Source organism: Rhinolophus hipposideros, assembly GCF_964194185.1.
Source record: "Rhinolophus hipposideros genome assembly, chromosome: 5".
In the NCBI taxonomy this organism is placed as follows: Eukaryota; Metazoa; Chordata; class Mammalia; order Chiroptera; family Rhinolophidae; genus Rhinolophus; species Rhinolophus hipposideros.
The window spans coordinates 34,924,460-34,952,108 of record NC_138051.1 but is presented as its reverse complement, the minus strand read 5'-3'; the positions used below and the strand labels follow the sequence as shown (position 1 = coordinate 34,952,108).

Sequence of the window (27,649 nt, the reverse complement as noted above, 5' to 3'; positions counted from 1 at the left end):
ATTTTAAGAAAGGAAATAACTAACATTTATTGATGCACCTTTGCTGTGTCAGATGCTGTGTGAAGCTAGATGTCCTGTATAAAGTTCCTAAGCTTGTTAGTAAGTGTAAAGCGCCTGGTACAGGTAGCGATTTAACAAATAATAGCTGTTACATTTGTTGTTTCATTTAATTTTCACAATTAACCTATTGGGTATGTATAATTCTTCCCATTTCATAGATAAGGAAACTGATGTTCAGACTGTTAATCTCTTGACTGAGCTTACACTCAACCAGTGAGAAATAGATCTGGGTATTCGGTACAAGATCTGTTTTATCCAACAGCTCATGCTTTTTCCATTGCATCATCATTTCCCCCCAAGGGTATGTGCACTTATGTGGGGAGGGGGCGGAGGTACAGAGTGGAGGGCCAAGGAGTAAGTCAGAAGTGACCCTCCACTTTATAAAGTAGTACAGCTGCTCAAAGAAATAAAGTCAGAAATTTAAAAAACAAGGGTGAATCAAGTATGTAGGGCACTCCTCAAAAATAGGACACCTCTGTTGTTAATTGTCTCTTTTAATCAAGATGTTTCTTCTAAACAGTTTATCTTACAAGTTGATGTTGTTGAAATTTATGAAACATCAACGCTATGGCCAGTTTTTAACATTAAGAGATCAAATTCCAGATAGCTTCTGTTTCCAAGTTTTAGATATAAACCCTAAAAAATAAAACATTCCAAGGAATATGAGAGTCATCTATTCATTCATTCAATAAAAGATGAGGTACATACTATACCCATAATGTTATTCATTTCTAAGAATGACATAAAAAAATGTAGTTCCTGCCTTGAAGAAGCTTATGTAGAAGAAATGTAAAAGAAATGTAGGAGTGGTGTGTGTGTGTGTGTGTGTGTGTGTGTGTGTGCCTGTGTGTGTACATCTCTGGAGTTACTCTGGTTGTTGAAGTAAGCCTTGAAAGGGTAACTAATTTGGGCTAGGCTTTTGCTATAATGCAATGGAAATGAGAGTGAAGAAAGATTAATTTCAGTATTAAGGTCAATTTACTTTTTATTAATGCATATCCTTGTAATGTATACAGTATAGAATTCATCCCAAATGTTTTTGAGTACATGTTTTTTGTGTTTGTTTGTTTTGTTTGGGGTTTTTGTTTTTTTTATGTGAAGTGTGTTGAGATGACCTTAGTAAGTGGCCTTGAAATCACATTGTTTTGAAGCAATTCAGAAAAGATTATGGATACCTTCAACCTCAGTTAATAGGATTTGATATTTCTTCCAGCATGCTTTTTTGTATAAGGAGGCCAAAATGTGTTCATTTAACAAATATATAATAGCTTTATTGAGATATAATTCACATACTATGTAATTCACCCAAATGTACAATTCGATGATTTTCAGTATATTTACAGAGTTGTGCAATCATCACTATGATGAAGTTTAGAAATTTTCATCACCCAAAAAGAAACTCGGCATTCACTAGCAGTCATTCTCCATTTAAAGTAAACTTTCAAAGGGCCCCTGTGTCTATAGTTCTTTAGTACATAAGCTATATAAAGAAAATCAATTTATGCTAACTTAGATTATTCTTATTAAGCAGTCATATTATTTGTTTCCCTTAGGCCTATTACATATACGTTGTGGATATCCATTTGCATTACATTACAAAAACATACCTGCTTGTTCTCAAATCATATAGTAGATTTATTTAAGACATTGTAATAAGTAGAATACCAAAACGCACAGTAGCTACTATTTAAATGTTATTAATATTTTTTTTATAAATTTCTTAAATAAAAATCCAGAGTTTTATTAGGAAACTCTGTTGTGTGAAAATATTATTTAAAAAAATGTACACAATATAATTTTCTAATAATTAACAAACATGCTCCGATTCTGACATGTTAATAGTTTAAAAAGTATTCACCCAAAACCAGTTATCAACTTCATAGGCACTACTGTTCTTTTTTCTGTATGTAGCTGTGCCTAGCTTCCTGAAAATTTCCCAGAGGGAATGTTGGTAGATATCTCAATCTAGTTGTTCTAGTAAGTAAGCATTATTATTATTATTGAGATGGCTATCTTTTCGCTAAAGACAAAGGATTTCTTTTTGCGTTATTTAACAGGGTCAGTTGCAAAATTACACTTTTATTAAAACATTCTATTATTTTCATTTAACAATTGAGAGAGTAGAAGAAATATTTAGTCTCTTTGTTTTTGCTGTCCTGCTGTGGGAAATAGTATCTGCTGCTACAAATTCACAGAGAAATACCATATTAAGAGTTCAAAGTGATCAAATGTTTGCTATTATAAAAATGTACTGTCCCTAGTTTTGTTTTAGAGAGTAACTATGATAATGAAGTAAAGATCCTAAAAATTGAATGAAATAATTTTTGCTACGGATAGAACTTTGCTTTTTAGTTTATTCCTCCTAACAAATTTTATTATTGGTTGATATTTAATGTTTCATTAAACATAAAAGTATGCTAAAAGAGACAGTAAGATAGAAAATCTCATAGTTAATGATAAAATGAGAATATAACTGGACTATACTGAACATACAGGTTTGATGTAGTTAACACGTTCTTCAAAGCAGACTAATTGTATTCTAATTTTAGTACAAAATGTTAAAAATACATTTTATGTAAAAGGAATTTTGTAGGAAATTCTTTTTGCAAATATAAAGGCCATATCTTTCCTTGAAAGACCTGTTGATTCAGAGATGTTAGCCAGCTATCTTTACTAAAACACTTTACAATGCTAAAAATAGTCCACTTCAGTTAAATATGGATATTTTAAAAAAGAAAATCCCAGTTAGACTGCAACAGAAGGACATTTTGTGTGACAATATTTTGCATGATTAAAAATTTAAACAGAATAACAGCTATTTATATTTACAGTTACATGAGAGTAATTACTAAAGCAGACAAAATACTTAGAGCATAATTTAATAATGTTTTCCTCTAGCAAAGGTGCCAAAATTGTTATTTGCATAATTTTCACAATTTGTACAGCAACATAGCTAAGTGAAATTGAGAAGACATCTCTCCCCAGCCACCTTTTTTTCTTTTGTAGGAGATGTGGGGAAGAGACTCATATATCATAACTCATTTTTGTGTAATTTTGCATAAAAATCGTGACACTTGTGTCAAACCATTAGGTAAAAGAGATGTGTTCCATTCATACTTTCTCTTTTAGGGTCGGTCTTTCAATGGCCAGCCTCAGCCCAACTTCAAGGCTCCTAATTATAACATTTACTGGTTCAAAGATTAACCCTCTGAGAGGGGCATTCTGGGCTGTTGGTAACTTGATCAGCTTGGTCTTCTCTTGGGGTCTCTCTCTCTCTCTCTCTCTCTCTCTCTCTCTCTCTCTCTCTCTCTCTCTCTCTCTCTCTCTCTCTCTCTCGTTCTTTGTATCTCAGGAGGGAGATGATGGTATCTGGCACATTCCTAGGATGACTTGAAGATAGCAGCCTTCTGTGTTTAGGGCTGAAAGATTGTGAACTCTGTTAGCTGAAATGCCACTCTGGGGAGGTGAACAGAACATTAAAAAAGCTTTAGCTGTAGATAGTGCAGTACAAGTAGAGTCAAATTTGAGAGCTGGGACTTGAGTGGACATTTGTCCCTGCTTTCTGCCTTAATAAAATCTGAGTGTTAACTGTGGAAAAGGGCATTGGAGAGATCACTAAAAATGAATCATTAGAGTTCCCAGAAGAGCTTTATTATGATGTACTGTGAATAACTTCAGGACCTACTCTGTACTTTTATATGTGCTTATCAGGTAACTGAGTAACAAGTACATTCTTTTATCCTCCACCACGGAGATTAAGCAATCTGCTGAATTATAATGGCAAAGGAATATACTATTCTACTGGCTCCAGTCAGTATCCTTTAGAGAATTCTGTGGGAGGTTAGGAGAGTAGTTATCCTTTCTTGAAATATTTAAAAAATTTCAAGTAAAATATATGTTTCAAACGAGAGTAACCAACTTAAGTGAACCGTAGGCTAAGAGTATTGGAAGCTTTCGTTCATTTCTGCTGTAAAGGATTAGAGGGTTCCAGTCAATAAACAAAGCCATTTTATGGCTCCTGACGGGTAAATTCAGGGGACTGATTTGGTGAAGGACCAGTATGAGGATGTTTCTGTTCAACAGTTAACAGGATTCAACATGATATGGAAAATACAGGCGTGCAAAACTATACTACGACACTCGCGTTGCCAGCTTAAGCCTAAAACACAGCCACATTTACATATGTGTCCATCTGTCTGTTTTTACACTTTATTTTTCCAACCAGTGGGTGAAGTGGTTTTCATCCAAGCTGCAGTCTAAATTTTTTTTTTCACCCACCACTTTTCATTATATTATATAGATGCATATTTTAAAGTGCATGTTATTTGTCTCTGGACACACAGTTGCACAGCCTTGGCTGGGTTTTCGTTTTTCTTCTGGAAGGTGAGCTCATCTTTCCCAGGCCTCCGCGTTGCAGCTGCCTGCACCAGCCAGGTTGCCTGGGGATCACGCAGTTAGGGCACAGTTTGCTGCCTTCGCCAGGTTGTAGAAATCCTCCGATGCAGGCCAGGGTGAAGCTGCCGGGGCCACAATCCAGGGTGAGCCGGTGAGAATGGAAGTGCTTTCGGTCTCTTCAGTGGAGAGCCTGCATAAATCCTGTGTAAATAGAGGGAGGATAACAAAGAATGAGCCCCTGCAGCTCTGAGCATTTGGAGCCATTTGGGGCTGAATTTGCTAAATGCTGCTTATACCGCCTGAAAAGTTGAAGAGAAAGGAGCATAAAATCCCCTCTTTTTTTCCCTTTCTGCTCCTACCCCGGGGGGAGGGTGTTCAGGACCAGGGAAGCCTGAGGTAAGCCGATGAAGACTTGTTTTTTCAGTGCTCTTTTGAGTGTGAAAAAGGTGGCCTGGGTCACTGTCCTCTCTTTAATGTCGGAAAACCCACACAGTTAGTAAATGTTGCATGTAAACGAAAGCATTTCATCTCTTCTGCTTCCCTCCATGCTAGTGGGCCATGAACTAGTCACTTGAAAAATCACAGAAAAATTTCACTTTAACGTGTCCAGACAGTTAAGCACAGCAGGAGAGTAAAAGAGATCAGTAATTAGCAGGTCTCACTGCTGGCCCCGCACCCCACCTCTCGCCCTTCACCCTCCCCACATTTCTGGGTCTGCAGCTTCCCCCTCCCCCAACCTGATCTGATGTGGAAGAAAGGTAAATTGCAAGTGGAAACAGATTTACTTTGAGGATGGTTCTTGGAAAGCAAGTTTTGCAAGACTGTCATCTAAAACAGAACTAGGCAAAGGCTGCAGTAGCTGCTGCTGCTTCTTGGTGTGTTTTTTTATTTTGTTTTTGGTTTTGTTGTTTTGTGTTTTTTTTTGCATCTGATTTGAAACCCTGATGCAGATTTCTTGGTAGGATATCCTAAATTAATGTCCTGGAAGGTAGTCCCTGAAAGAAAATGTCTTTTGACTCTTAGTGCATTTTAATCCTTTTCAAAGTACTATATTAAGAGAAAAAAAGCATGATGAAATGATGGTAGAAAAAGAGCTCACAAAGAACGGTGTGTTGCCGTTCCATAGCTGCATAATACTTCATTTTTTCAAAAGAATTTTTATGAAAATATAGCTAGCATACAATATTACGTTTCAGGGGTACAGCATAGTTGCTCAACATTTGTAGACCTAAACAAGTGATCACCATGATAAGTCCAGCAGCCATCTGATAAAATTATTGACTATATTCCCTATGCCATACATTCTGATACTTCATTTTTAACTGGAATCTTTTCAGTGATCTGAACAGCTTGGGCAATGGGTAGCCCACTCTCTCTAGCACTCTCTCTCGCATTGGATAAGGCAGGTTTGAGATGGAGCACCATTTTCATGAACAATGTATGACACATGTCTCAGGCGTGTAAGGACCATTTTTGAAGAGGGCTATGCACCTATGCGAAGAGTAAAACACTGGGCATGATATACCCAATGCCTCCAGGGCAGGGAGAGGGGAGTGTGGGAGCCTAAGGCTTGGTTATTAGAACAGGTTACCAGAAGCAGGTAATGTCCTCCAGGGACACTTTCTTCAAAGTAGGTTGAAGGACTCTATTACAGGACTCTAATAATATGTCTAAAGGCTCTCACTACCAATTTGTCCATTCCACTAACATTTAAATATTTACTCTGTGTCAAACCTTGGGAATCAGAAATGAATAAGACATACCTCCTGCCTTGAAAAAGCTGGACAGGCAAATTAGTAAACAGATAAATTGCAAACCAGAAGAGTAAATATAACAAAGGCAAGGACAAACTGCTGAAGAAGTAGAAAGCATAGTATAATACTAACTTTGTTAATGGGAACTGGGGAATATTTTACAAAGGAGGTCCTTTTCCCACTGGGTTTTGAAGGTTGAATAGGAGTTTGCCTGGGCAAAGAAGAATGAACTGGGAAGGAGGGAAAGAAAAAACATGAAGATAAAGGGCATTCCAGGCCAAAGGGAAAGGGCTAACTACATGGAATCTTGAAAGATTCCTTGCCTCAGAAAAGTCTTTGAAATTCAACAGATGCTCTCATTTCAAAATTGTATTTAATTTGAACTTTAGATCTGCAGAGAACAATAATGATTCTATATAGTTAATGGATATACCTGTTTGTATAAAAATATGTATCTGCTTGTTTCTTGGTTCATATTTATTGTGAAATATGCTGTCACTCACTCTCTCTTTGGGGTGTAAATATATGAATATACAAGGCCTCATTCTTAAGGTTTGTCTCTTGAGCAGTGAGGACTAATCCAGAATCTAGCTTCACTCTTTACAGCTTGTCCTCCCAGCAGTTTAAGGGAGAAAATAGAGGATGTGAACTTGGTTTTTGAAGGATAACCGCCATTCTGCCACTAACTGTGTGACCTTTGACAAGTTAATTTCTTTGAGCCTCAGGTTTTTTATCTGTAAAATGCAATTGGTAACAGTAGTGATTTCCTTCATTTATTGTGCAGATTAAATGAGGATTGGAACATTTCAGGTGCCTAATGAAAGTTACTTGTGATGATAGTGATAAAGTGATAACAGCATTGATGAAGAACAGGACCCTGTATTCTAGAGATAGCGACATGGTATAGAAAAGGGACCACGCTATTTAACATGAAATAAAAACATTTTAAAATCTCTGTAATCAGTGTATGACTGTGTATGCACATGTATATATGGCTACAGGTTAAAATATGCAGTTCATGTACAAATATATTTGGACACTGGTGTACAAATTGGTGAGTTATTTGAAAAAGATACAATTTAATTTATATACAACCAGGTTTATAATCACATATATCAATATCTATGTATTCATGAATATACCTAATTCCTGGAAATAGATTGTTTGGAAGATTTTGTGTGTGTGTGTGTGTGTGTGTGTGTGTGTGTGTGTGTGTGTGTGAAGTTAGTGAATTTACATTGTGCAAACTGAAAATGATAATGAATATAGTGAATTTCTATTTATCAAAAAAGAGAGGGAAAATAGCTGTGTTCTTCCAGATGAGATATTTTTCAAAGCATGTATTTTCTATGAATGTATTGAACTATTAAACGTGGTCCAAAACTTGGGGAAGTGAGGATTAAATAACGCACCACCAACTTACCCAAAAGAAGTACAAATGCTATTAACCCAAATACATATTCATTTGTCCTAATTATTTCTCTGAAAATACAGGACTGAGAGATCAGTTTTAGATGTTTGTTATTTGAGAGTGTACCAAAAGGTCATAGAAACCGTATTACATTTTTGAAAAAGTGACCTTGAGGCAGGGGCAATGTAGCACTTTAACTGCAGTTGTGTGAAGTATTTAATAGCACTGCACAGGGATGGCATCAGAGCCCGTGAGATATTGACTCTATGGACAGTACATTCTCAAATATTTGTAGCATCTCTGGGCTCTGAAAGTCGTTCTGGTACTGTCCATGCAAGGGTCCCCACTTGGACCACAATAAATCCATTATAAAAACCCCAAGTCGTGAAGACTCTTGCCCGAATATATCTAAATCCCTCAGGCACTGGCTTACTTTGGGGAGAAAACTTTTGCACATTTCTCTTTGAACCTGTTTTAGGCAGTCCAGCTCTAGCTCAGTCCCACCCCTGGGCCCTAGATCTACGCTCTCCCCTGCACTTTACCTACCAGATCAAGCCTCGCTTAGATCAGTCTCTGATAACAGGGGTCCAATGAGGTAGTGCTTTGGAAAGTAAAAGATAACTTACAACACTAATGTGAGAATCCCCATGGTAGTAACACTGGCCTTGAAATTGCCCAGACTCCAGTTGATCCTTGATCACATGTAACTGTGAAATCTTGGGCAAGGATTTAACTTCCTGGCCTCAGTTTCTTCACTGCTAAATGTCTGAGTTGTTTGTTTGTTTGTTTTGTGGGAGTGGGAAGGGGGAGCAGATAGAAGAAGATGGACTGGGATCTTCTTGGTTGTTGCATGATATTTCCGACAGGGCAAGAAGGCCATATCCCAGTGGGGTTGAACTCATCATAGCTCATTATCACCGTTTGCATCATTTCTTTCTTCTGAGCCAAACAGTTAATGACTACCCTATAGACAGAGTTTTGGCTAGATGGAATAAAACTATATGCCAATGAAAGAAAGTGGCGTCCTTTGACCTGGGTAGTGTTTATGACCAAGAATTTTATGTATTGAGAATCTCTGCTTTAGAATCATCTGAGGAACCTCTCATAATATGCCCTTATCTTTCCTTGATTCACTGGCTGCACAGCTACGGATATGGATTTTGTCTCCACCTGGAAACCCTGCTCTGAGCATAGTGTGCTCAGCTGTGGAAGGGATGTATGACTTCCTCCAGAGCGTGGGTGTAAATCCAGCTGGAAATGCTCCCTAGATCCCGCCGGGTGTTAATACGGGAGGCCTTCAGACAACCACCCCAGGATGGCAGGCTGCGGGGAGCCTCTATGCTCTACAGCAGTGCTTCTGAAACTTGAGTGGGGCTCAGATTCACCTGGGGTGCTTGGTGACCCTCAGATTGTTAGAGCCCACTCCCGGAGATTCAGGTTCAGTAGGTCTGGGGCAGGTCCAAGCATTTGCATTTCTCACAGTGTCTTCGTCAGTGGTCCCCATTTTGAGGGTCGATGTTTTACAGCTTCTTTCTTCCTGTTTAACCCTCACCAGCAGGAGATGACGATGGGGCTTCATTATGTTGGCCAGGAAAGGTGACTAAGGCCCAAGCCAGCCTGCAGGTGGTCACCGTGACCACTAACACCAGTCCTGAGAGGAAAATAGAATTTTAACCGAGGTTGCATTTTATTTCAAATCATCTAGGTTAGTGGCTTCCAAAAGGCAGTTTAAGAACCAGTGCTGGGCTGATTGCATAAGCAAACTCAAGAAACGTGTTAAAAATACAAACTCTTTGTCCCTGCCCCAGGATATTTTGATTTCAGTAAGTCTGGGATGAGGCCTGGGGACCTGTGATTTAAACAATCTCCCCGATGATTTAATCCACTTCAAAGTTATCTGTCCCCAGGCCTTGAATATTTCTCCCCGTGGTCAGAAACTGTGTGTTCTGGTACTACACGGCTATTTGGAGTATCTTTGCCCAAAAGTTGGACTGTGCCCTGAGTGCAGGGATTAGCAACCTTTTAAAAGAAGCATGTCCAGTATTTCTCTATTTGGCTTTTCCTCATCAGAGGGGGCAGCAATGGTGGAATGGCCTGTGGACCAGCCCCTCAGAAAGGCCCTAATGGGCACTGAGTTCTTTCAAGAAGCACCGTTCCTGGCATGTTTAGAAGTGACTCTGTATACAAGGGCAACTCAGTCAGCCCCTTGGGTACTGTAATGAATGTGCTTCGTCCAGTTTGGGATTATCAAAGAGCGAGTGAGCCCTTGAAGAAGCCCAGTGTTAAATTCAGTCATTCACTCAGCCAACCATCACTGGGTGTCTGCTCTGGGCCAGACATGGAGGTATGCTCTCAGGAGAAAAAGATAAACCAGAAACAGTTCCTGTCCTTAGGGATTCCACACATTGGAATCATAACTTCAGATGCTGAGATGTTTGCTGTTACCTCCTATACCTCTCTTGGTGCATGCATTTGTCCTGGCATACACACCCTTTTTCTGCACAAAAACTCTTTTGGCCCAGGGGCCAAGGATTGCCAGCTATCTTACATAGACACACACGCAGCCTGAAAGCAAGAAAACAATACCCACTTTCTGAGTTACTAACTCTGGCGTCATTGGCACAATTTTATTTTAGGTTGCAGATCACACAGTTTCCTTTTAAAATTTTGCTTTATGCTGTTGTCAGTCCTCTATGCTGGAGTTGGTTCACAACCCACTGAAGGAAAAGGCAGTGGTATTTATTGAGTATTTGGAGGGGGGAATTCCTCTTTATAGAGCTATGAACACTCATATTAATTTAAGAATCTAATGTCTAGTATCTAGTTATTATAAAAATAGGCACATTTTCCTTTACAATTATTTGTTACAGTGGATCCCAATTGAAATAGTTTACATTTATATAAAATGGAGTGCTTGATATTAAAATTCATATATTGCTCCTGTCTTCTCCAGTTTGTCAGTCATCAGAGTATGTTCAATCTAGCTCTGTTTTTTTCCTTGAGCTAAATATAGTGAATCATATAGTTTGAAGGTGTTACTAGCTCTCTTTGCTTTTAAGCAAGAGAAAATGCTCTGCGGAAATGCTCCCCTTCGTTTTTTAAGGTCATTGATTGGGTTTAAAAGACAAATGCCTTTTTTGGTTGAACTTTCTTCATTTCAGCCATTAGCCTTTGAAAATAAGTATATTCAAAAATCTATCAAAAAAAAAGCTAAATGAGATTTTAACAAAATCCTGACAATTTCAGCTTAAACATATACACAGAAACCATATGTGCTTAGAAAGAAATATATACACACAGGCATTGTTTACAGCATGTGTTTTTATATTTGGAAGACATTGAAGGAAGAGCCATTCCATACATACATTATCTGAAATGTACATCCAGATAGCCCACATAGATTTTCCATTAAGGGACGAAGATATCTTTATCCATAGTAGGTAGACAGACTGACTGACTTCAAACTTGCACTTGCAGTGTGGAATTTTTTTTTTCCTCATCTCCGGGTACTGCTTTTCAAAATCGCCTCGGGCTACAGAACAGCACCTCAGATCCCCAAGGCCCACTGCCTGGCTCCTAATAGCCACTCTCCATCTGTGTCACATGAACAGCTGATGAGATCGCTCCAGTGTCTGTATTTCGGAGAGCACATCCACCCAGGTTAAAATGCTAGGGTTGCCAAGGAGCAGTCAGAAGCCATTAGTGTGGGTGAGAATTTGCCTTGCAGCAGTTGCTTGCCGTGGTGGAAAGCGTTTGCGTGTGTCCCTGCTCGAGCTTGTGTGTGTGTGTGTGTGTGTGTGTGTGTGTGTGTGTGTGTGTGTGTGTGTCCTTGTGCACGCGGCCCCTTGGTGTACATGGGCGTGCAGGGAACCTAGACACATGAAGAGTAGACTCCATATATCCAGTATTCAAAAGTCAAATGCCTTTTGTTCCCCTGTACTCTGATTAGTTCTTTGACTATTTGGGGTTCCTTTGACTCACTCGTGTTTTTTTTTTTTTTTTTTTTTTTATCATAACAGACGGCAAAGAAAAAGAGAACAGCAACTTCGGGGTCATGCTCTAGTGTTTGGGCAGATGGAAGGGAGCTGCTTTGCCTTGGGGCAGGGTGGTTGTAATGAAGTGGCCTGTCAGTCTGTAAATAGTGAGGGTCATCTCTTCCATGTGATGGAGGGTATCGCATTGCAGTGAAAATGGAAATGTCAATAAAATTAATCTGCCAGCTCTTTGCTGTGGCTTTTCTGCTTCTCTGGTCAAAGAAGGTTGAGGGTTTTTTTCAGAGAGAAAGGAAAAGAACAGGTACAGGGGAGCCCACACAGCAGACCCTGAAATTGGGAGGCAGGGGCCCCAGGGGCAGGATGGCATGGTATGGCCCAGTGCGAGAGGAGGGAGCTTGTCTGGGAATGAACCGTGCATCTGTGGCATTCCCCAGGAAGCTGCGGAGCGGCGAGCTCAGGCTACATTGAGCACAGAGTTTATTGTTTTAGGCTTTCTTGGACAAGGTTTTTACTTAGCATGGGATTTATGGCATTTACTGCTAATGAATGTCTATTCTTAAATTACAAAAAAGCCCATCTCAGCGCAATTCCCAGATGTCCTTCCAGGACCCTGGCTTCTTAAACACCAGCGGGGAGCATAAACTCTCCACTTCTCTGTTTTCCTCTTTCGTGTGGTTCCAGGCTAATGATGTGCAAGGAAAACACAGCCATCTATAAAGCCCCAGTGCTGTCCCCGTATTCTTCATTTATTTTGCATTTGATTATGCCACAAGTCGGATCTTGTTTCTTTCCTTTTTTTAAAGTTATTAGTTCAAATATTAATGTAGGGATGTGGCATATATTGCTGCTCTTGATTGATGCCTTCCCAAAAACAGGAAGACGTGCTCGTATGAATTTTAAGAAAGTAGGGGTCCTGCAATGCCTTGCCAGAAGAGTTTTTCAGATACATAATTTAGATGCCCTCCAGGCAGGCTTTCAAGGCATTTTTGCTGGAGGGCAAGAAAAAATAACTATGACTGTTAAAAGTAAATGATTTTTGCTAATGCACAATTAATGCCAGAGAAAAGCACAGAAGAGAAAGATGTTGATAGAAACTTCTGATTAAGTGAGCACCCTACCTTGATGTGTATCTTTTTTTTTTTTTTAATGATAATGATCAGTGGTGCAGAGAGCTAAAAGTTTTCATGTCATGCAAATGCTGAGTGCAGGGTCATCTGAGGAGTGTGCGAATGTGTGTGCTTAGGAGGTGACAGTTCTAGGAGGGGCTGAGCAGGCAGTGTGTTATGTGCAATGAACAGTGACACAGTTACTGTCACCTATGCAGGCTGCCTAGAATATATAGACTACAGAACATTTAACTTGATTACCCTACAGTATGTGTTCGCTCTGGGCACGGGGATGCATTTTCACCGAATGGGTTTTCTGATGGCGCTTTTCCCACATTGGATTCCGTAATTGACAAAGAGCTACTGCACTGTGTCAAGCGCACAATTATAATTGAATTAATGATATGGGCGAGTGTGAGACACACAAAATTAACATTTGAAGAGGCCTGGTTTAATTTTGTCTTTTACATATTTGTATCTCCAATTATACTTTAATGAAAGAGAATATACCCGCTTAATGGATTTCTTTCAACAAGCTGAGCTGAACTCATCATTAGCTGCAGTGTTGTTGGCCCCCTTTCTGTGTTGTCTCTAATGTCTTTTCATTTTTTTTTTTTTTTTGTTCTAGGGGATGGTTTAGACAACAGTGTCGCGTCACCTGGCACAGGTGACGACGATGACCCCGACAAGGATAAAAAACGCCAGAAGAAAAGAGGCATTTTCCCCAAAGTAGCAACAAACATCATGAGAGCGTGGCTCTTCCAGCATCTCACAGTAAGTCAAGATGAAAGAGAAAAAACAAGTGTTGTTGTCTGGCCTTCTCCCAGCACGTGATATGGGTTCACACAGGTTTCTTAAAATACGGTGCCGATGTTCCCTTTCTGGAAGTCTGATGACTAACAGAGCAGTTAAGGTCATCAACTCGAGCCATCCGTAGGGCGCCCTCTAGAACAGAGCAGATTTTTGTTTTTATAGGCCAGGCATGGACCTTATCCCAAATGGTCGAGGACCCTAAACAGTATATATAAAAATAAATTTGTTATTTATGCTAAGAGGTCCGAGAGTGGCTTCAGATAATGCAACTGCAACCGAGGGAAATGGTTGTAAGGAGCTTGTGAATCCATCAACATTGTGATCATATGCTTAATGAAAACCATCTCCTCTAGGAGGAGAAAGATGCACTTTACTACATACATGTATGTCCCAGCTCACAGTGTCAAGTGCAACCGTAATGGCTGAAGCCGCGTGCAAACATGTCATGTGTATGACAAACGCAGAAGGGTTATTGGTGTTATAACACCTTTGTTTGTAAGGTGGAGAGTAAAGATTCTTCTTTGGCTGTTCAAGTCCATTATCTTATAAACTAACCCTCTTCACTTCTGGGAAAAGATCAACTATGTGCAACAGTTTTTAAGTAACAATTTATCTTTATCCTCCTGTTTGCATTTGTTTTTATGTGGGTTTTATGTGTCAGTATATACTGTTGACTCTAAGACTCTCGTGACAAAAAAATTACAATACATTTTTTACAGAGGAACTAGGCACTTTTATCTTTTACTGTTCATTTGGCAATTCTGGAAAAATGGTGAAGATTTCAGAGGCTGTTTCTTGCTATAATATTGTTTTCAGGCCACTCTATTTAGGTTAATGCTTAGAAATAGAGTAGCGCATTGAAGGCTGAAGGTCTTTGATTATCCATGTTGCGTGTTGCCATGCTGAATGACATTAGTTACAGTGTCATGAGTCTACGACAAGGTTCCACTTTTATTTATGGTGGTGGCTGCTGATCTGCTCTTCTAGCAGAGCTACAAAGGGCAAGGGGCGGAGTGGTGGTGGGGAGGGCGAAGCGATAGATTCACATTCCTAAATCGGCCATTTTGATGTAAGGACATTAGTAGCAAACTAAGGTGTATCGATCTGGCCCGTGGTGTCAGGATTAGCGGGAGAACCAACGAGGCTACCGTGGCAGTGGTTATTCTTGCCTTGCAGCTATGGCCATTCCGAAGGTCAGGGCCCTGCACTGCCTCGGCTCAGAGGAATTAGACAGAACATGCGGTCTCTGGGCTGATTACTTAACCAAAGACAAAATAATGAGTCCTAAGCAAATACTGACTAATTGAAAGGGCTGTAAATCCATTACGTATTGGTCAGGGATAATCAGGAGTATTTAATCACTTTTATCTATTCAGGAGCACTGAAGCTGCAACAACACTCCCTGAACCTTGCCATGTGCTTATTATTCTCATCATTATCAAAATTACTTCACAGCTGTTCTTTGCTACATCACCTCAGCTGGAGATTTACTAACCTGTAAAATGTTTTTAATTTGGAAGTCGAGTGAGTGTGAGGGGAGGGGTTTCTCATTTTTTAACTGAAGGTTTGTTTGGTTAGAGTAGCAACTAAGAGAGGCTGGGTAGCGGCCTGCGGATGGAGGGCAGGCAAGCCGCTTCCTCCCAGGAGCTTACCTGTTCACTTTCCTCCCTCTGCCTTCCTTCACGCTCCACCTTCCTTGGCCCAAAATAAAGACTTCAACCATTGCTTTCTAAGCAAACATCTCCCTCAGTCATAAAAACCAAGCAGCATCACAAAACAACAGAACCTTCGAAAATTCAGCTGCTTGGTTTACAAATGAGGAAACTGAGACCCAGAAAGGGAAGTGATTAGCTCACGGTCAGGCTTTGACCAGGACTCAAGCTTTCCTTGTCCTCAAATCTATGCTTTTCCCACCACTGTAGGATGACTGCTAACATCATTATCACCTTTAACAGTTGCATATAAATCTCACAACCTCTGTCGTCAACACAGTCCGCGTCAAAGGTGGGGGCATGTGGAAGAGCAAAGGGCCTTTTTCTTGTCTTGAACGCTTCCTACTTCTCCAGCCTTTCCAAATACAGAAGACTTTCTCTGCACCTCTCTTTTCAAGACAATGTTCTCCTTCACCACTTGTGTTCTGAGATTTGAATTTCCTTTGGAAGTGCCCAGAGCCCTTGCTGAACGTCCTGCCTCATCCTGTCCCTGTCCTGGAAGGAACTCACTTGCGCCGTGGCCACTGGCAAAGAATGGTGAGAGGCCAGTGATTCCTGGTGGCTCGTTGTGGCTGTGCTGTGCAGGATGATACTATCCCCACCCTGCAAGTGCATTTCTCGAGTTAAATATGTACAAGGCTGTGTGCAGGATTCTCTGTCCACCTGAAAATTTTAATTAATGCCTGTCCTTGGAGAGGGGAGAGGAGCTCAAATAGTCAGAGCTGGGGAGTCCAGAAAACCAGCATTTCAAGTTCAGTTTTCCTCTGTTGGGGGCTGAACCTCAGTTAAGTCCCTTAAGTTCTCTGGACTGTCCATTTCCACATATTTCAAATAAGGGGTACAGGTTGCAGGATTTACACATTGCAGTCTCCCTTCCCATGCTCACAGGTTTTGGTTCTGCTTAGGAACATTTAGTCAGAGCCCTGCTCTGTCCCACCCTCTGGTCATCCTTTTTTCTCAGTCCCCTTTTCTTTTTGCTTTCCACTCAGTGCTTTATTTTTCTACTCCCACAACCTTCTTTCACAACATGGCCCTTTCATTACTTTCTTCCACTGGCTTTGTCTCCCAGTCTTTCTCTCTTCTCCTCTCCCCCTTGCCTTTTCTGCACCTCCCTTGTATCTGAAAGAAATTTTCCTTGGCTTTCTCTTTGAAAGAATTTCTCTCTGCATCCAGATTTCTCCCCAACTGAAGAGAAGAGGTTCAGTAACGTTGATGAGGATGGTCCTGTAAAACTTTTACTTTCTAATCTTTAATGAGCTGAAAGATTTACTTGGCTATAATTCTGAGCTCAGAAACCAAGAATAGAGACCCCTAACTAGAGACATGTTAATTTAGACTTCTTTTCTTATGTTCTCCAACGGCCTGAGGAAGTCCTTGGAAATAGAGATGCCCTACTATGTTTTTTTCTGTCTTTTAATTAATTTCAACTGTCAAAGTGAAATGTTGGCTGTAGCTCACGGAAAATAGATGTAGACTAAATTATTATTTCATGTAAATTTCTTTACAAGTGTATGATTCAGTGTGCATTCCTCCATTATTAGTCTCTTTAACATTATTTCAAACTGGTTTGCTCGCTTTTGTGCAGTATGACCTGTTCTTGCACTACAATAATCCTGATGTACCCTTTTTTATTTCTTTTTAAAAAAGAAACTAATTGAATTATCTCATTATTTTAATTTGTTAAGCAAATGTATTTTGCATCTCAGGATGTGTTCTTAAAGAAGGGGGCTGGTAAGGCTTTGCCCCCTGAATGGGCCATTGGCCCATTTTGACATTCATGCATTCATTAACTAGCAGAACATAAAAGAACTCTGGTTGTATTTTTTTTTTTTTTCCAAACACCAAACCAGCATGGAGCAACTTTTTCCAATAAGCCACAGGGGTCTCTCTACATATGTTCTCAACTGCAAGCTATTGTCACCTATTCTGAATACCTCAAAAGGCCCAGAGAAAAAAGAACCCCACCTCAACAAAGGCCAACTGTAGCAATTGTTAAGTCTTAGTCTCAATATGACAAAAATCATTAACCTTCAGTTTTCTTGGAAGAACAAATTTCACTACAATTGTAACAGTTCAAATTCCTTTGCACCACCAGCTTTAGGGGAAAAGGTAATATACTTGCAGCTTATTGATTATATTGAAGAAAATGTTTAAACCAAATTCAAAGTAGCATTTAAAAAAACAAACTACTTGATGAATTAAGGAATTTTCGTATTCAGAGTTAGGCACTTTGAATTTCCTTAACCTGAAGCTAAATAATTAGTTTCTAGTTTCTAACTAGCAATTTCCAAAATGTCTTTTAAAAATTCCCTTAAAAAAACTCGTAAGAAATATGTATGATATATATATATATATATATATATATATATATATATATATATATATATATAAACTCTTGAAGAAATATGTATGTTACGTATTTCTAAGTTCAGCTACTGAAAATTTTGTATGTGCTATTACCCCCTCTCTCTTGGTTAATGGCTGTGCCTGGCACTCAGACTAAGAAATCTAGTGAAGATCGAAGAAAGAATCTGTTGGAAATGTATGTGCTTTTGCTGGAAAGTACCCAATGGAAAAAAAAAAAAAAATCTTAGGGAAATCCTAGGGAAGTATATTCCTTTCACTAACACATGGAGATTACGATATCATAAAAGTAAGCCTGCCATTACAACTGTTTTTATTTGACTTCAAAGATAGTTAAAGAAAGAAACAGCAAGAGATAATACCCAGGCTAACGGTTTATTCATAACCCTGAAAAACTCCTCCATGGCAAGAAGCCTTTAGTGTGCTCAATTAGGCTCTCAGGCACCTCCACTTGCCACCTTCAAGAGCTCCCCTAGTTGTGCTGCAAAGAATATGTTTAATCATGGAATGAAAACAGGAAGTGCTCACACACAAAGACACCACTTGCTCATACCAGTCTCTGACTAAAGGTTTTCTTATTTGAAAACATAGGGATCAAGCTCACACTTAGGGGATGTCGAACTTCTTTTAAAGATATGTGTACAGAATCAGAAGCAAATTTACTTTAAAGTGATATAATACCATGCAGCCTTCTTGAAACTGCAGGTTCTAAACACTCTGCCTTTTGTTCAGGGCAAAATGCTTTGTCCTCCCTATCTCTGGTGGTGAGGGAGAAGGATGGAGCCTCCCTCTCAGGTGTTGGTCTATTAGAGTTTCATTCCTGGCCTATTAAAGTTTGCTTTATGGGATTTTGTGAAGGTCTCTGTTTGGCAATAAAAATGGGTTTTAAAGTATACCTTCCTACAGAAACATTGTATCCAAGTTATGAGTAAATAGAGTTCCATGTTACATTAGAGAAACATATCTCTTCTCCAGTGAGTTTTATTGTAATGTATGTGTATATAGACGAGAGAGAAAAAGAGAGAGAGACTGTCTGACTTAGACTGCAACCTTCTAGACTGACTTAAGACTATTTTGCCTTCTAACCAGTTCTCTTTATCTTGGGTAGATCCAGATGGCTTTTTCCTTTTCCTTAAATGATATGCTATGGTGTCACAGTTAAGAGTACAGGGCCTGGGATCTGCAACACAAGTAGATTTGTGATCTTGAGCAATTACTCTCTCTAACCCTCATTTTCCGTATCTGTAGAATGGGGAAAATTCTAGAACGAACTTAGTAGGGTTGTTGCAGTGATTAAATGAGATCATGTAACGCATTAAGCCCATGCCTGGCTCTTACAATAAGTACATAATGTAGAGTAACTAGAATCCGTATTTTAATCTAGTCGAATGGCTAGCAGGAGGCTTTGACAAGTGGAACTGGGCAACTGAAGTTACTGCTTACTTTCCTGGGACTGTGTGAGATGGGGAGACCAGGTTTTGCCAGTCAAGTCCCAAATGTTCCTCAGCAGGAGAGAACATAGAGCCACGTAACATTTGATGGCTGCCCCATGGTGCTAGGTGACAGCATCAGAGAGTCCTGGTGCTGATGGAAAGCCAGAGCATCCCAGTGAGCCTTCTGGGATGGGGTGGAAGGTAAAGAAGAAACTGGTTACAGAATAATTCAGAATGCCTCAGCGGGGCCTACGTTTGGTAGAGAATGCTTCCTTTCACCTTAAGGGGTATGAACAGAATCTGGAGTCTCCAGCTTCCTCAGAGTGGTAAAGTCTAGGCTCTCTGAGAGACGGCACAATATGGCATTTTTTTTTAAGAGGGGGTCACTGAATGTGAAATTAGAAGACTTAGTTTTGAGCTTTGTAATCTGGGGGTACGCTATTCAACCTCTGAGCCTATTTTCTTACATAAAAAATGAAAAGAGTAAATATATGCCCTACTTGGTTGGGTTGCTGTGTGGTTCAGATGATGTAGTCAGTTTGTGTATTGCAATGTGCTGCACAAATATCGAATATTTTAGTCTGTGGGTGGTGTGCTTGGGTTTCCAGCTGCTTGTGGCCTCTAATGACATCTCCAAGGGTGACATCATGACATCACCAAGGGTGAGAGAGAGTGCTGCCCGCCTTGTTCATCTCTACCCCAAATTCTCCACTTGTCCATTCCCACAACGTTATCCACGGAGACACTGTGACCTTTTCTATCCTTAGCCATCCTTTAAAGGGTCTTGAATGGTTAATGGAATCCCTGTTTCCTGGAAATGCGTTATTTCTACTTGAAAACGCGTGCCTTCCTGATTCTGAGAGTGTGTCTACTTAATACTAATCAGTACAGGCCAAATTAATACCAAATATAAAATGTTGTTGGCCTTACTTGGACAGTGAGAAAAGACCGTTCTCACAGTCAGAGATACAGGCGTGCACTGAATACAAGTGGCGCTCAACGGCTGAGAAATACTTTTGTGGAAATGAATCTCCAGAACACCCAGCTGAAAAACACCAGCAGAGAGAGCGTCCCACAAGCAGCAGAGTGAGGCCACCCCTAGCCTTAGCCTTCGCATTGTTTTTCCCCTTGCCAGGAGAAAACATCTGTGAATTATTTGAATGGAACCTTATACTGGAGATCATCTGAATTGGTGTCATCTCTGTTTAATTTCAGGAAATGATGTCACAATGCATTAAATAACAGTGCTGGGTAATTTATTTTCCTGTGGACATGCTGTCCTAAGCATTCTTCTTCTCTTGCAATGTTTCCAATTAACTGTAAGCTTGAGTGTTCTCCCTATTTCATAATGATTTTGAGGGGTGGGGGTGGGAGATTAGGGTGTGAAGAGTGATAATCTCAGAGGTTGCCGAGGTTCAGAGCTAATGGCACATCCATCATGTCCTGATTGGGACAGGAGGGCACTGAATATTGGGGCTGTGATCACCAGTGGCAACTTACAACAGTGTTGGTTGGTTTTAAAGAATGTCAAAAAGAGAAAGCCTGAACATTCTGATCTTAGCTGTCCAAAGAACCACTGGATAATTTTAAGAGCGACCTGCATACTGTAGCTTCTGCCTTTCTCAAAGTTTCTCTGCACTCCCCTCTTCAGTAAAGAATAGAGGACATAAGTCAATTCCATGTGCCATCTGTCGTCGTTTTTACAATTTCTCAAATTAAAGAGACAGGCCAAAAATTTAATGTTGTGTTGAATCCTGGAAATGCCTCTTGAAGAAATAAAATTGCAACTAAATTTATTTCGTCTCTCTTGAAGAAAAAAAAAGATTGCATGCTGCTGTGTCATAGCCTTGTAGTCCCAATTTGGTGTTTAGAATTGGATTATGAGGGGTTCTGCATGTGAAAGACTGATGTGTTTGGGATTCAGCAGCCTTTGTCCACATTCTGAATGACTTTGAGGTAAAGTCCTCAGTACAGTGGCGGTGACAGAGGCCTTTCAGGGGGGTGATGAGATGTGTGGTCTCCTCCGTGCAAAAACATTTGGTCAAGACATTTCCAAAGTACATCAGACAATCCTATTTAAAAAGAAGTTCCGCCGAGATAAACTAAAAACATTAAGTCCCAGATTATGAGCCACTAGCTGACAGACACATTTTTAAAATGAGGAAATGAGTGAGAAGATTGAAGAATGGAATGCTTATTAAATTACCATCAAAAAGAAACTAAAATAATTATTAGCTCAAAGTTTAGCACCCAATTTCATAAAATATCATTCTATGTATAATTGTTTAAAAATATGTTAAAGAATTCAAGGAGATGGAGAATTGAGGACCCTTGAATAAAAGAAAATAGAAGGCATGTGCATATCTGAATATTCAGCTATTTAAAAACTCTAAGAATAGAGTGTCATTAAATGCTGTTTAGTGAAACCCCTGAATATTCATTCAGATCATAGTGAAAATTTCCATTTCTTCATTCCACATGACCACAGTTTGCAAGTGTATGCTGTAGGGAGGTGGAGTTATTGGGAATTAAAGGCCAAGTTGAAGGGGTTATGAGAACGGCGAACACTCGCTGTCCCTCAGCCTGGCTGCCCGATAGGGTCCTAAAGTGACCTTAACGTTCAGGAGTAATTTTGGTTTTAGAGACTGTTACTGCACAGATTTCAGGGGACTCCCCAAAATGCCCTGCCTTCTTCGTGCTGTAGTCTGCTTTTGCAATTCGGAACAGATGATGAAGTGTAAAGATGATATCCAGCCCCACTGCTCCTGTTGAGAAATAGTGACTTGGTTAGGAAGCATTAGGTTGGTTGAATGGAATTTGCCTTATTACATTTGTGTGTTGCATACTCCTTTCTAACTTGATTGGCAGCCGTTGTTTACAGTATGCAAAGTAATCACTGGTACCCTTTAAAGGAGTATTATCCTCTTAAAACATAATAGTAATACCATTTTCAGGCTTTTACATTTGTTATTCATATTTTGAACTGCCAAGTCCCAAATCTGCCAGAACTAATTTAAGTTGTTTTTATCTAATCGTGGATAAGTTGTCAAGTCACAATATAATGGCAGATAATTTTTCTTAAACTATAGTTTTACTTCTGGGTTATTATAGATAACATGAATATTTGTTGAATCTGACTTTGTCCACAAAAAAAGAAAAATTACTACTCAAGAAATTGTTAATGTGGGGTTCTGGAGTGACAAGAAATGAAGAGAATATTATGATCTAGTTATTCTGAGCATTATAGAAAATTAACATGAGCTGCTAATCAGCTCTCTTCCAATCACCCTGCCCCCAGCTTGCTGTCTGCTTTGCTGTTAACACAGGCAGATAATGTACACCCACCCTGTTTAATCCCAGCACCAAATCTTGTTGCTGCTCTTAATTTTAATACCTCAGTTATCACATTATAACTGTCTAGCTATATTTACTTCTTGCATCATTCCCCTATACTGACAAATATTCCAAAATTAATTTTGACTTGGAAATATCTGGCAATTTCCTAACTAATAATTTAGAAAGGAATAATCCCATGACTCCAGTCATACTGCAATTGTCAAATGGCTTATTCCTTACCCTGAACACATGGTGTGTGACCCTGTCATAAGCTGACAATAAACAACCCAACTGTATGGGGCGCAGTGGGGGGTAGGGGGTGGCGTGGGGGTGGGGAGTGGGTATGTGCTACATTAGTCTTTCAAAAAGAAAAAGGTGTTTGTCAATGCAAGAGATGAATGCTGGATTATTCCCCATAGGTTTGGTGACATGTTGGAACGTCCTATAAAAGCAGCCTTATTTTTTTCCCCCATGGTAAACAGTCTATAGGTTCCATTTCAGTGTTTTCAAGATACCTACAGGCAGCTGGTGAATTGTTACAATTGTTTTGAACCCTGCCTCACAGTGAATTAAAAAAAAAAAAAAGTGGTAAGGTGGCATGGGCAATATGAGATCATTATTAGTCAATTATAGGCTCAGTTCATTTTTTGCCAAGTTTGTAGGGAAATATAAATTTAGACCTGTATGGAAAAATCCCACTGATCACTTGATGCACCTTGATGAAGACCCCTCCTATTGCTTAATCCTGAAGCTTTTATGTTTTTTTGGTGAACCACTTAAGTGATCATCAAATATGTCCGTGTGGGAAGACATCAGTTTTTAGTATGATTTTTGTTACCATCCTCAAAAACAGCTTGAAATTTATTTATTTATTTACTTTGCAGAGCAAGTTGAAAGTATGATTTAGTTCTCTTTGGTTGTTACTTGCTTGTACTTGCTTGTCAATATCTATCCCCCACACACAAAAAAAACCACTTATTGAAGTGTGTTTGTAACCAGTTAAATAGAAGGGTGCTTAAATTTTCATGAATCTCTGGTTGGGCCTGATTGGAGCAGCCAATGGAAATGTCTGTAATTCATAAAAGAATCAGTGCTTTTCCTACCTTTAGATAGTTAGTTCAATCTATAAATTCTTTGTGCTTTAAAAGAGGAAACAAACATTTCAGAGTGGGGGAAAAAAATTCCTACTGTTTATAAGAATACATACACACACACACACACACACACACACACACACACACACACACACACACACACCAGAGGCAGGAGAGTTAGGACCAATGTAAAGTTACTTAACTAGGATCCCAGTCTCATCTCAGCTTTTTGCTCTCTGAGGTATCCTGGGCAAGTCATTTAATTTCCTGAGCTGTGGTTTTCTCACCTTGTTGTTTTGAGGATTAGCTGAGATTAGAAATAGCCCTTTGAAAAGGGCAGAATACTGTGCAAGTATAAAATGATATTCATTGATGTTTTCATATAATCAACTGAAATAATTAATTTGTTTTGTCCTAGCTCTATGAAACCTGTACTTGTATATGGGTAAAATACTTTTCAAAGAAAAATATTGTACTTGTTTCTTTTGACCTAAGTCTGTGTGGCATGAGGATCAAATCCTACAATTAGCGTCGTATGTACCAAGAAAAGGCTAAAAGATCCTATGGACTGTTCATATTGTGGCACAGTTTTAGTGGCCTCATGAATCAAAGGCATTTTTGAAATTTTTATAAACTCAAACTGAAGAGAAAAAACTGGATGATAGCAAAGTAACCTCACAATAAACTTATTCCCACGTGTATTATTACAGCTTTGGACCAAGGTCCTTGGGGATTTGGAAATCTTTGTTCTCTGTCCATAAACTCTTCATCCTGAGAGTTTACTGGTTCACCAGCCTGCCAGTTTTCATTTGGCTATACTGGTGGGGAAGAGCAGTTTTACATCTTTAAAATGGCAGTCACAGAGGCCCACTCTAAAGACGGTGGAATTCTATGAGACACAGAATTATCTATGGCACCAAGAAACTAGTGGGATTTTTTTCTCCCCAGAAGATAGTTTCCATCTGGATATCAAATTAGGCTATCTTTGATTCAGAGATGTGTGGATGCTACAGCTCTTAGGACAGAATCCTCTTTGGTTGAAGCACAGAATATGTATGGGATAATAGTCGGGAAAACTTGGGAAGGTATATTGAGGCCCTGTGTTTAGACACAGAAGCCAGATATCTGGGTGGGGAACCTCTGTGGTAGTTAGAAATGATGAGAGGATAGTGTGAGAGTTGGGGTTGATCATTATAGAAGTAATGCTTGAAACCATGACATTGGGTAAAGGTAACTAAAGAACAGCACGCAGAGAGAGGGGGTTAGAGGACAGAATCTTTTTAAAGACTACATTTAAAGGGAGGAGGAGAGAAAGTAATGAGCAGAGATAAATCAGACTAGTAGGAGCATAATCAGATCATGTGAAGAGAGAAGAGGTTTTAAGTGGAGGAAGTAGATTCTGTAGAAAGATCAAGGACAATGATAACTAAAAATAAGCCTTTGGATTTGGCACTTGGGGTCATGGCCTACCTTTGAATTCTCAGACTAAAGAGTGAGCAGGCAAAGTTGGAAGGGAACAAAGGAAGAGCAGAGGACAGTGCATGGGGGTGGCAGGATTTATTAGCAGAGGTGTATCAGGTGAATCAGGTGTTGTATCAGCATAGGCAGAGGATCCAGGAGGGAGAGACTGAAGTGTAGGAGTGTGTGCGGGGTGGGTGGTGGGGGTGGGGGGTAGAGATAATTACAATGGTTAATGCAAGGTTCAAGAAGAGGAGACCAGGGAAAATGGAGGTGAAAGCACAGGTGAAACGTGGGTAGGAGACAGACACATTTTGTAAAGAAAAAGAAGAAAGCTAAGGGAAATCAGAAAAGAGCTTCTCTAACTGGATGGATAGTGACTGTGGACAGTGTGATGGAAAGTGAATTAGGAAGGCACAACCCCTTAGATCAAAGAGGGCCAGACTGGAGTGGACCCTTGCCACATCATTTCATCCTTTCTGAGGTAGAGCTCAGAAATGCAGGAGCAAGAGAGGGCGGCAGCAGACAACAGGGAAAACCCATGCCTGGGATTGGCAACTTGGGTGAGAGGAAGGGTTTTAGTTAGACAGTACTTGAAATGGCTGGCTGGTGAATCAAAATTCCAATGAGGTATCTTTCCTGGGATCATGAATGAAAAATGATTCTACAGTTCATCTGAATAATGAAACAATTAAGAAAAGTCAAGATACCTTTGGAAAGGAAAATGAGGGAGGTGTTGCACTGAGTATTATTAAAATAGATTATAAACCTGCAAGGTGGCTAACACAATAAGCAGAACGAGCATGTGAACGAAATAAGAATATATAAATCGATCCTAATGTATGGAGAGCTGTATTACTTTTATAGACATCACTTCAAATCAGTTGAATAGAAAAGTATAATTCAATAAATGGTTTTTGGTTAATTGTTTAACCGTTTTTGAAAAAAACGATCAGTACATTCCATCAAAGTATGTTCCACATTTAAGAGTTCTTTGAAGTAGATATAACTATTTGTCTCTAGTGAAATCCTTTCAGAGCATAAAAGTAATTATAAAAATGTTGTGATAGATTAAATTTAAAATAAAATGAGAGCTTTAGAATGTCAACAAAACACCATAAAATAAAGGTAAATATTAAAGTGGAAAAAATATGTGCAACAATAAGCAAAATATTAGTGTCCTTAATAAATAAAATTTACAAGTCAATCAGGAAAAAGTGCAATAGATAAAAAGGCACAGGTGAATAGGATAATTCAGAAAAGAAGAAATACAAATGGCCAGTAGGCATTTGAAAAATGTTCAAGGTAATTAGTAACCAAGTCAATTTAAAAATCAGCAACAAAATATTTTTTTCTATCAAATTAAGAAAAACTGAAAAAAGAAAAAAAATAGTGTTCAACTCTGACCAGTGTGGAAAGAAATATCTGCTTTAATAATGACAATAAAAATTGGCTTAATCTTTCTGAAATTTAAAATGGCAATATGTACTAATAATTAGGTCCTTATCCTTTGATCCAGTAATTCAGTTTCTAGGAGTTTATCATAAAGAAATAATAAGAAACATACATAAAAATTGTGTATAATTATTTATGTCAATAAAACATTGAAAATCACCTGTATTTTCAACTGTAGACCACAGTAGATTATTATGGATTACTGTGTAATCATTAAAAATTATGTTCTCAAAAATCTGTTAAGATATGGAAAAAAAATCAGTGAATTACCAGGTGAAGTAAAACAGAAAAGTCAGTATGTATGATATAATTCCAGTTTTGTAAAACTGAATATATATGAATATATGCATAGAAGAACGAAGGAAAATGTTAACAGTGATTATCTTTGAGTAGTGAGATCTGGATGACTTTTTTTTACTTCCTTTATACTTTCCGTATGGTCTAAATTTTCTATACAATGTGTGCTATATTTTATAATACAACACAATAAATTTTATTTTAATAAAGAACCATGCTGAGTAAGGAGGCTTATAAAGTGAGTAGTGCTTTGGGAAACAGAGGGAGCCCGCTGAGGGGTTGCAAACGCAGATGAAGAGTAAGAGGGAGAACAGAAAATCAGGGAGGGAACATGTTAAGGTCTCAGAAACGCAGCCTCTCTGCATGATAAAATCCAGGGCTGGCCACCTTTTTACTATGTCCTCACATGGCCTTTCTGGTGTGTGTGTGTGTGTGTGTGTGTGTGTGTGTGTGTGTGTGTGTGTGGAGAGAGAGAGAGAGAGAGATCTCTTTTTCTTCCTATAAGAGCACCAATTCTGTGAGATTAGAACCCCACCCTTACGGTCTCACTTAACTTCAACTGACTCCTAAAAGCTCTATCTTCAAATCCAGTCACAACGGCGTGAGGGTTTCAACACACGAATTTTGTGGAGACATGATTCAGTCCATAGCAGAGAAGTTTTAGGGACACAATCTTTCAGGACAAACTCAAGTTCCAAAAAAGTCAAGGATATGGAAGCTATGCTTGTGGAAAAGATCCAAGTTATTTTTATTCCATGACACAGCAGGTGAGGATGAGGGCAAAGAGGCAAGGTAATTTAGGATGTGATGAGACAGAACAAAAGACCAGAATGTCAGGCGTTAACACCTTTAGGATTGCAGGCCTTTGCTTATGAAGCTATCTAAGATACTGTCAAGGACTGAAGTAGAGAAACAGAAATAAAGATCCCTACCAGGTCTCTCCCGAAGCACCTGGGTAGAGGAAGG

At 39.3% G+C, this 27,649-nt stretch overlaps 1 protein-coding gene across 13 annotated transcripts in view; it reads left to right on the top strand.

Annotated features, from left to right (window-relative positions):
• The window catches only part of MEIS2 (Meis homeobox 2), a 203,315-nt gene that overhangs the window by 47,968 nt on the left and 127,698 nt on the right, over window positions 1-27,649 (top strand). For all 13 annotated transcript variants that reach the window (XM_081049122.1, XM_081049119.1, XM_081049124.1 and 10 more), the window contains exon 8: window positions 13,350-13,495. In XM_081049122.1, coding sequence (XP_080905248.1) covers window positions 13,350-13,495 — 146 coding nt within the window. The remainder of the gene's footprint in view (window positions 1-13,349; window positions 13,496-27,649) is intronic.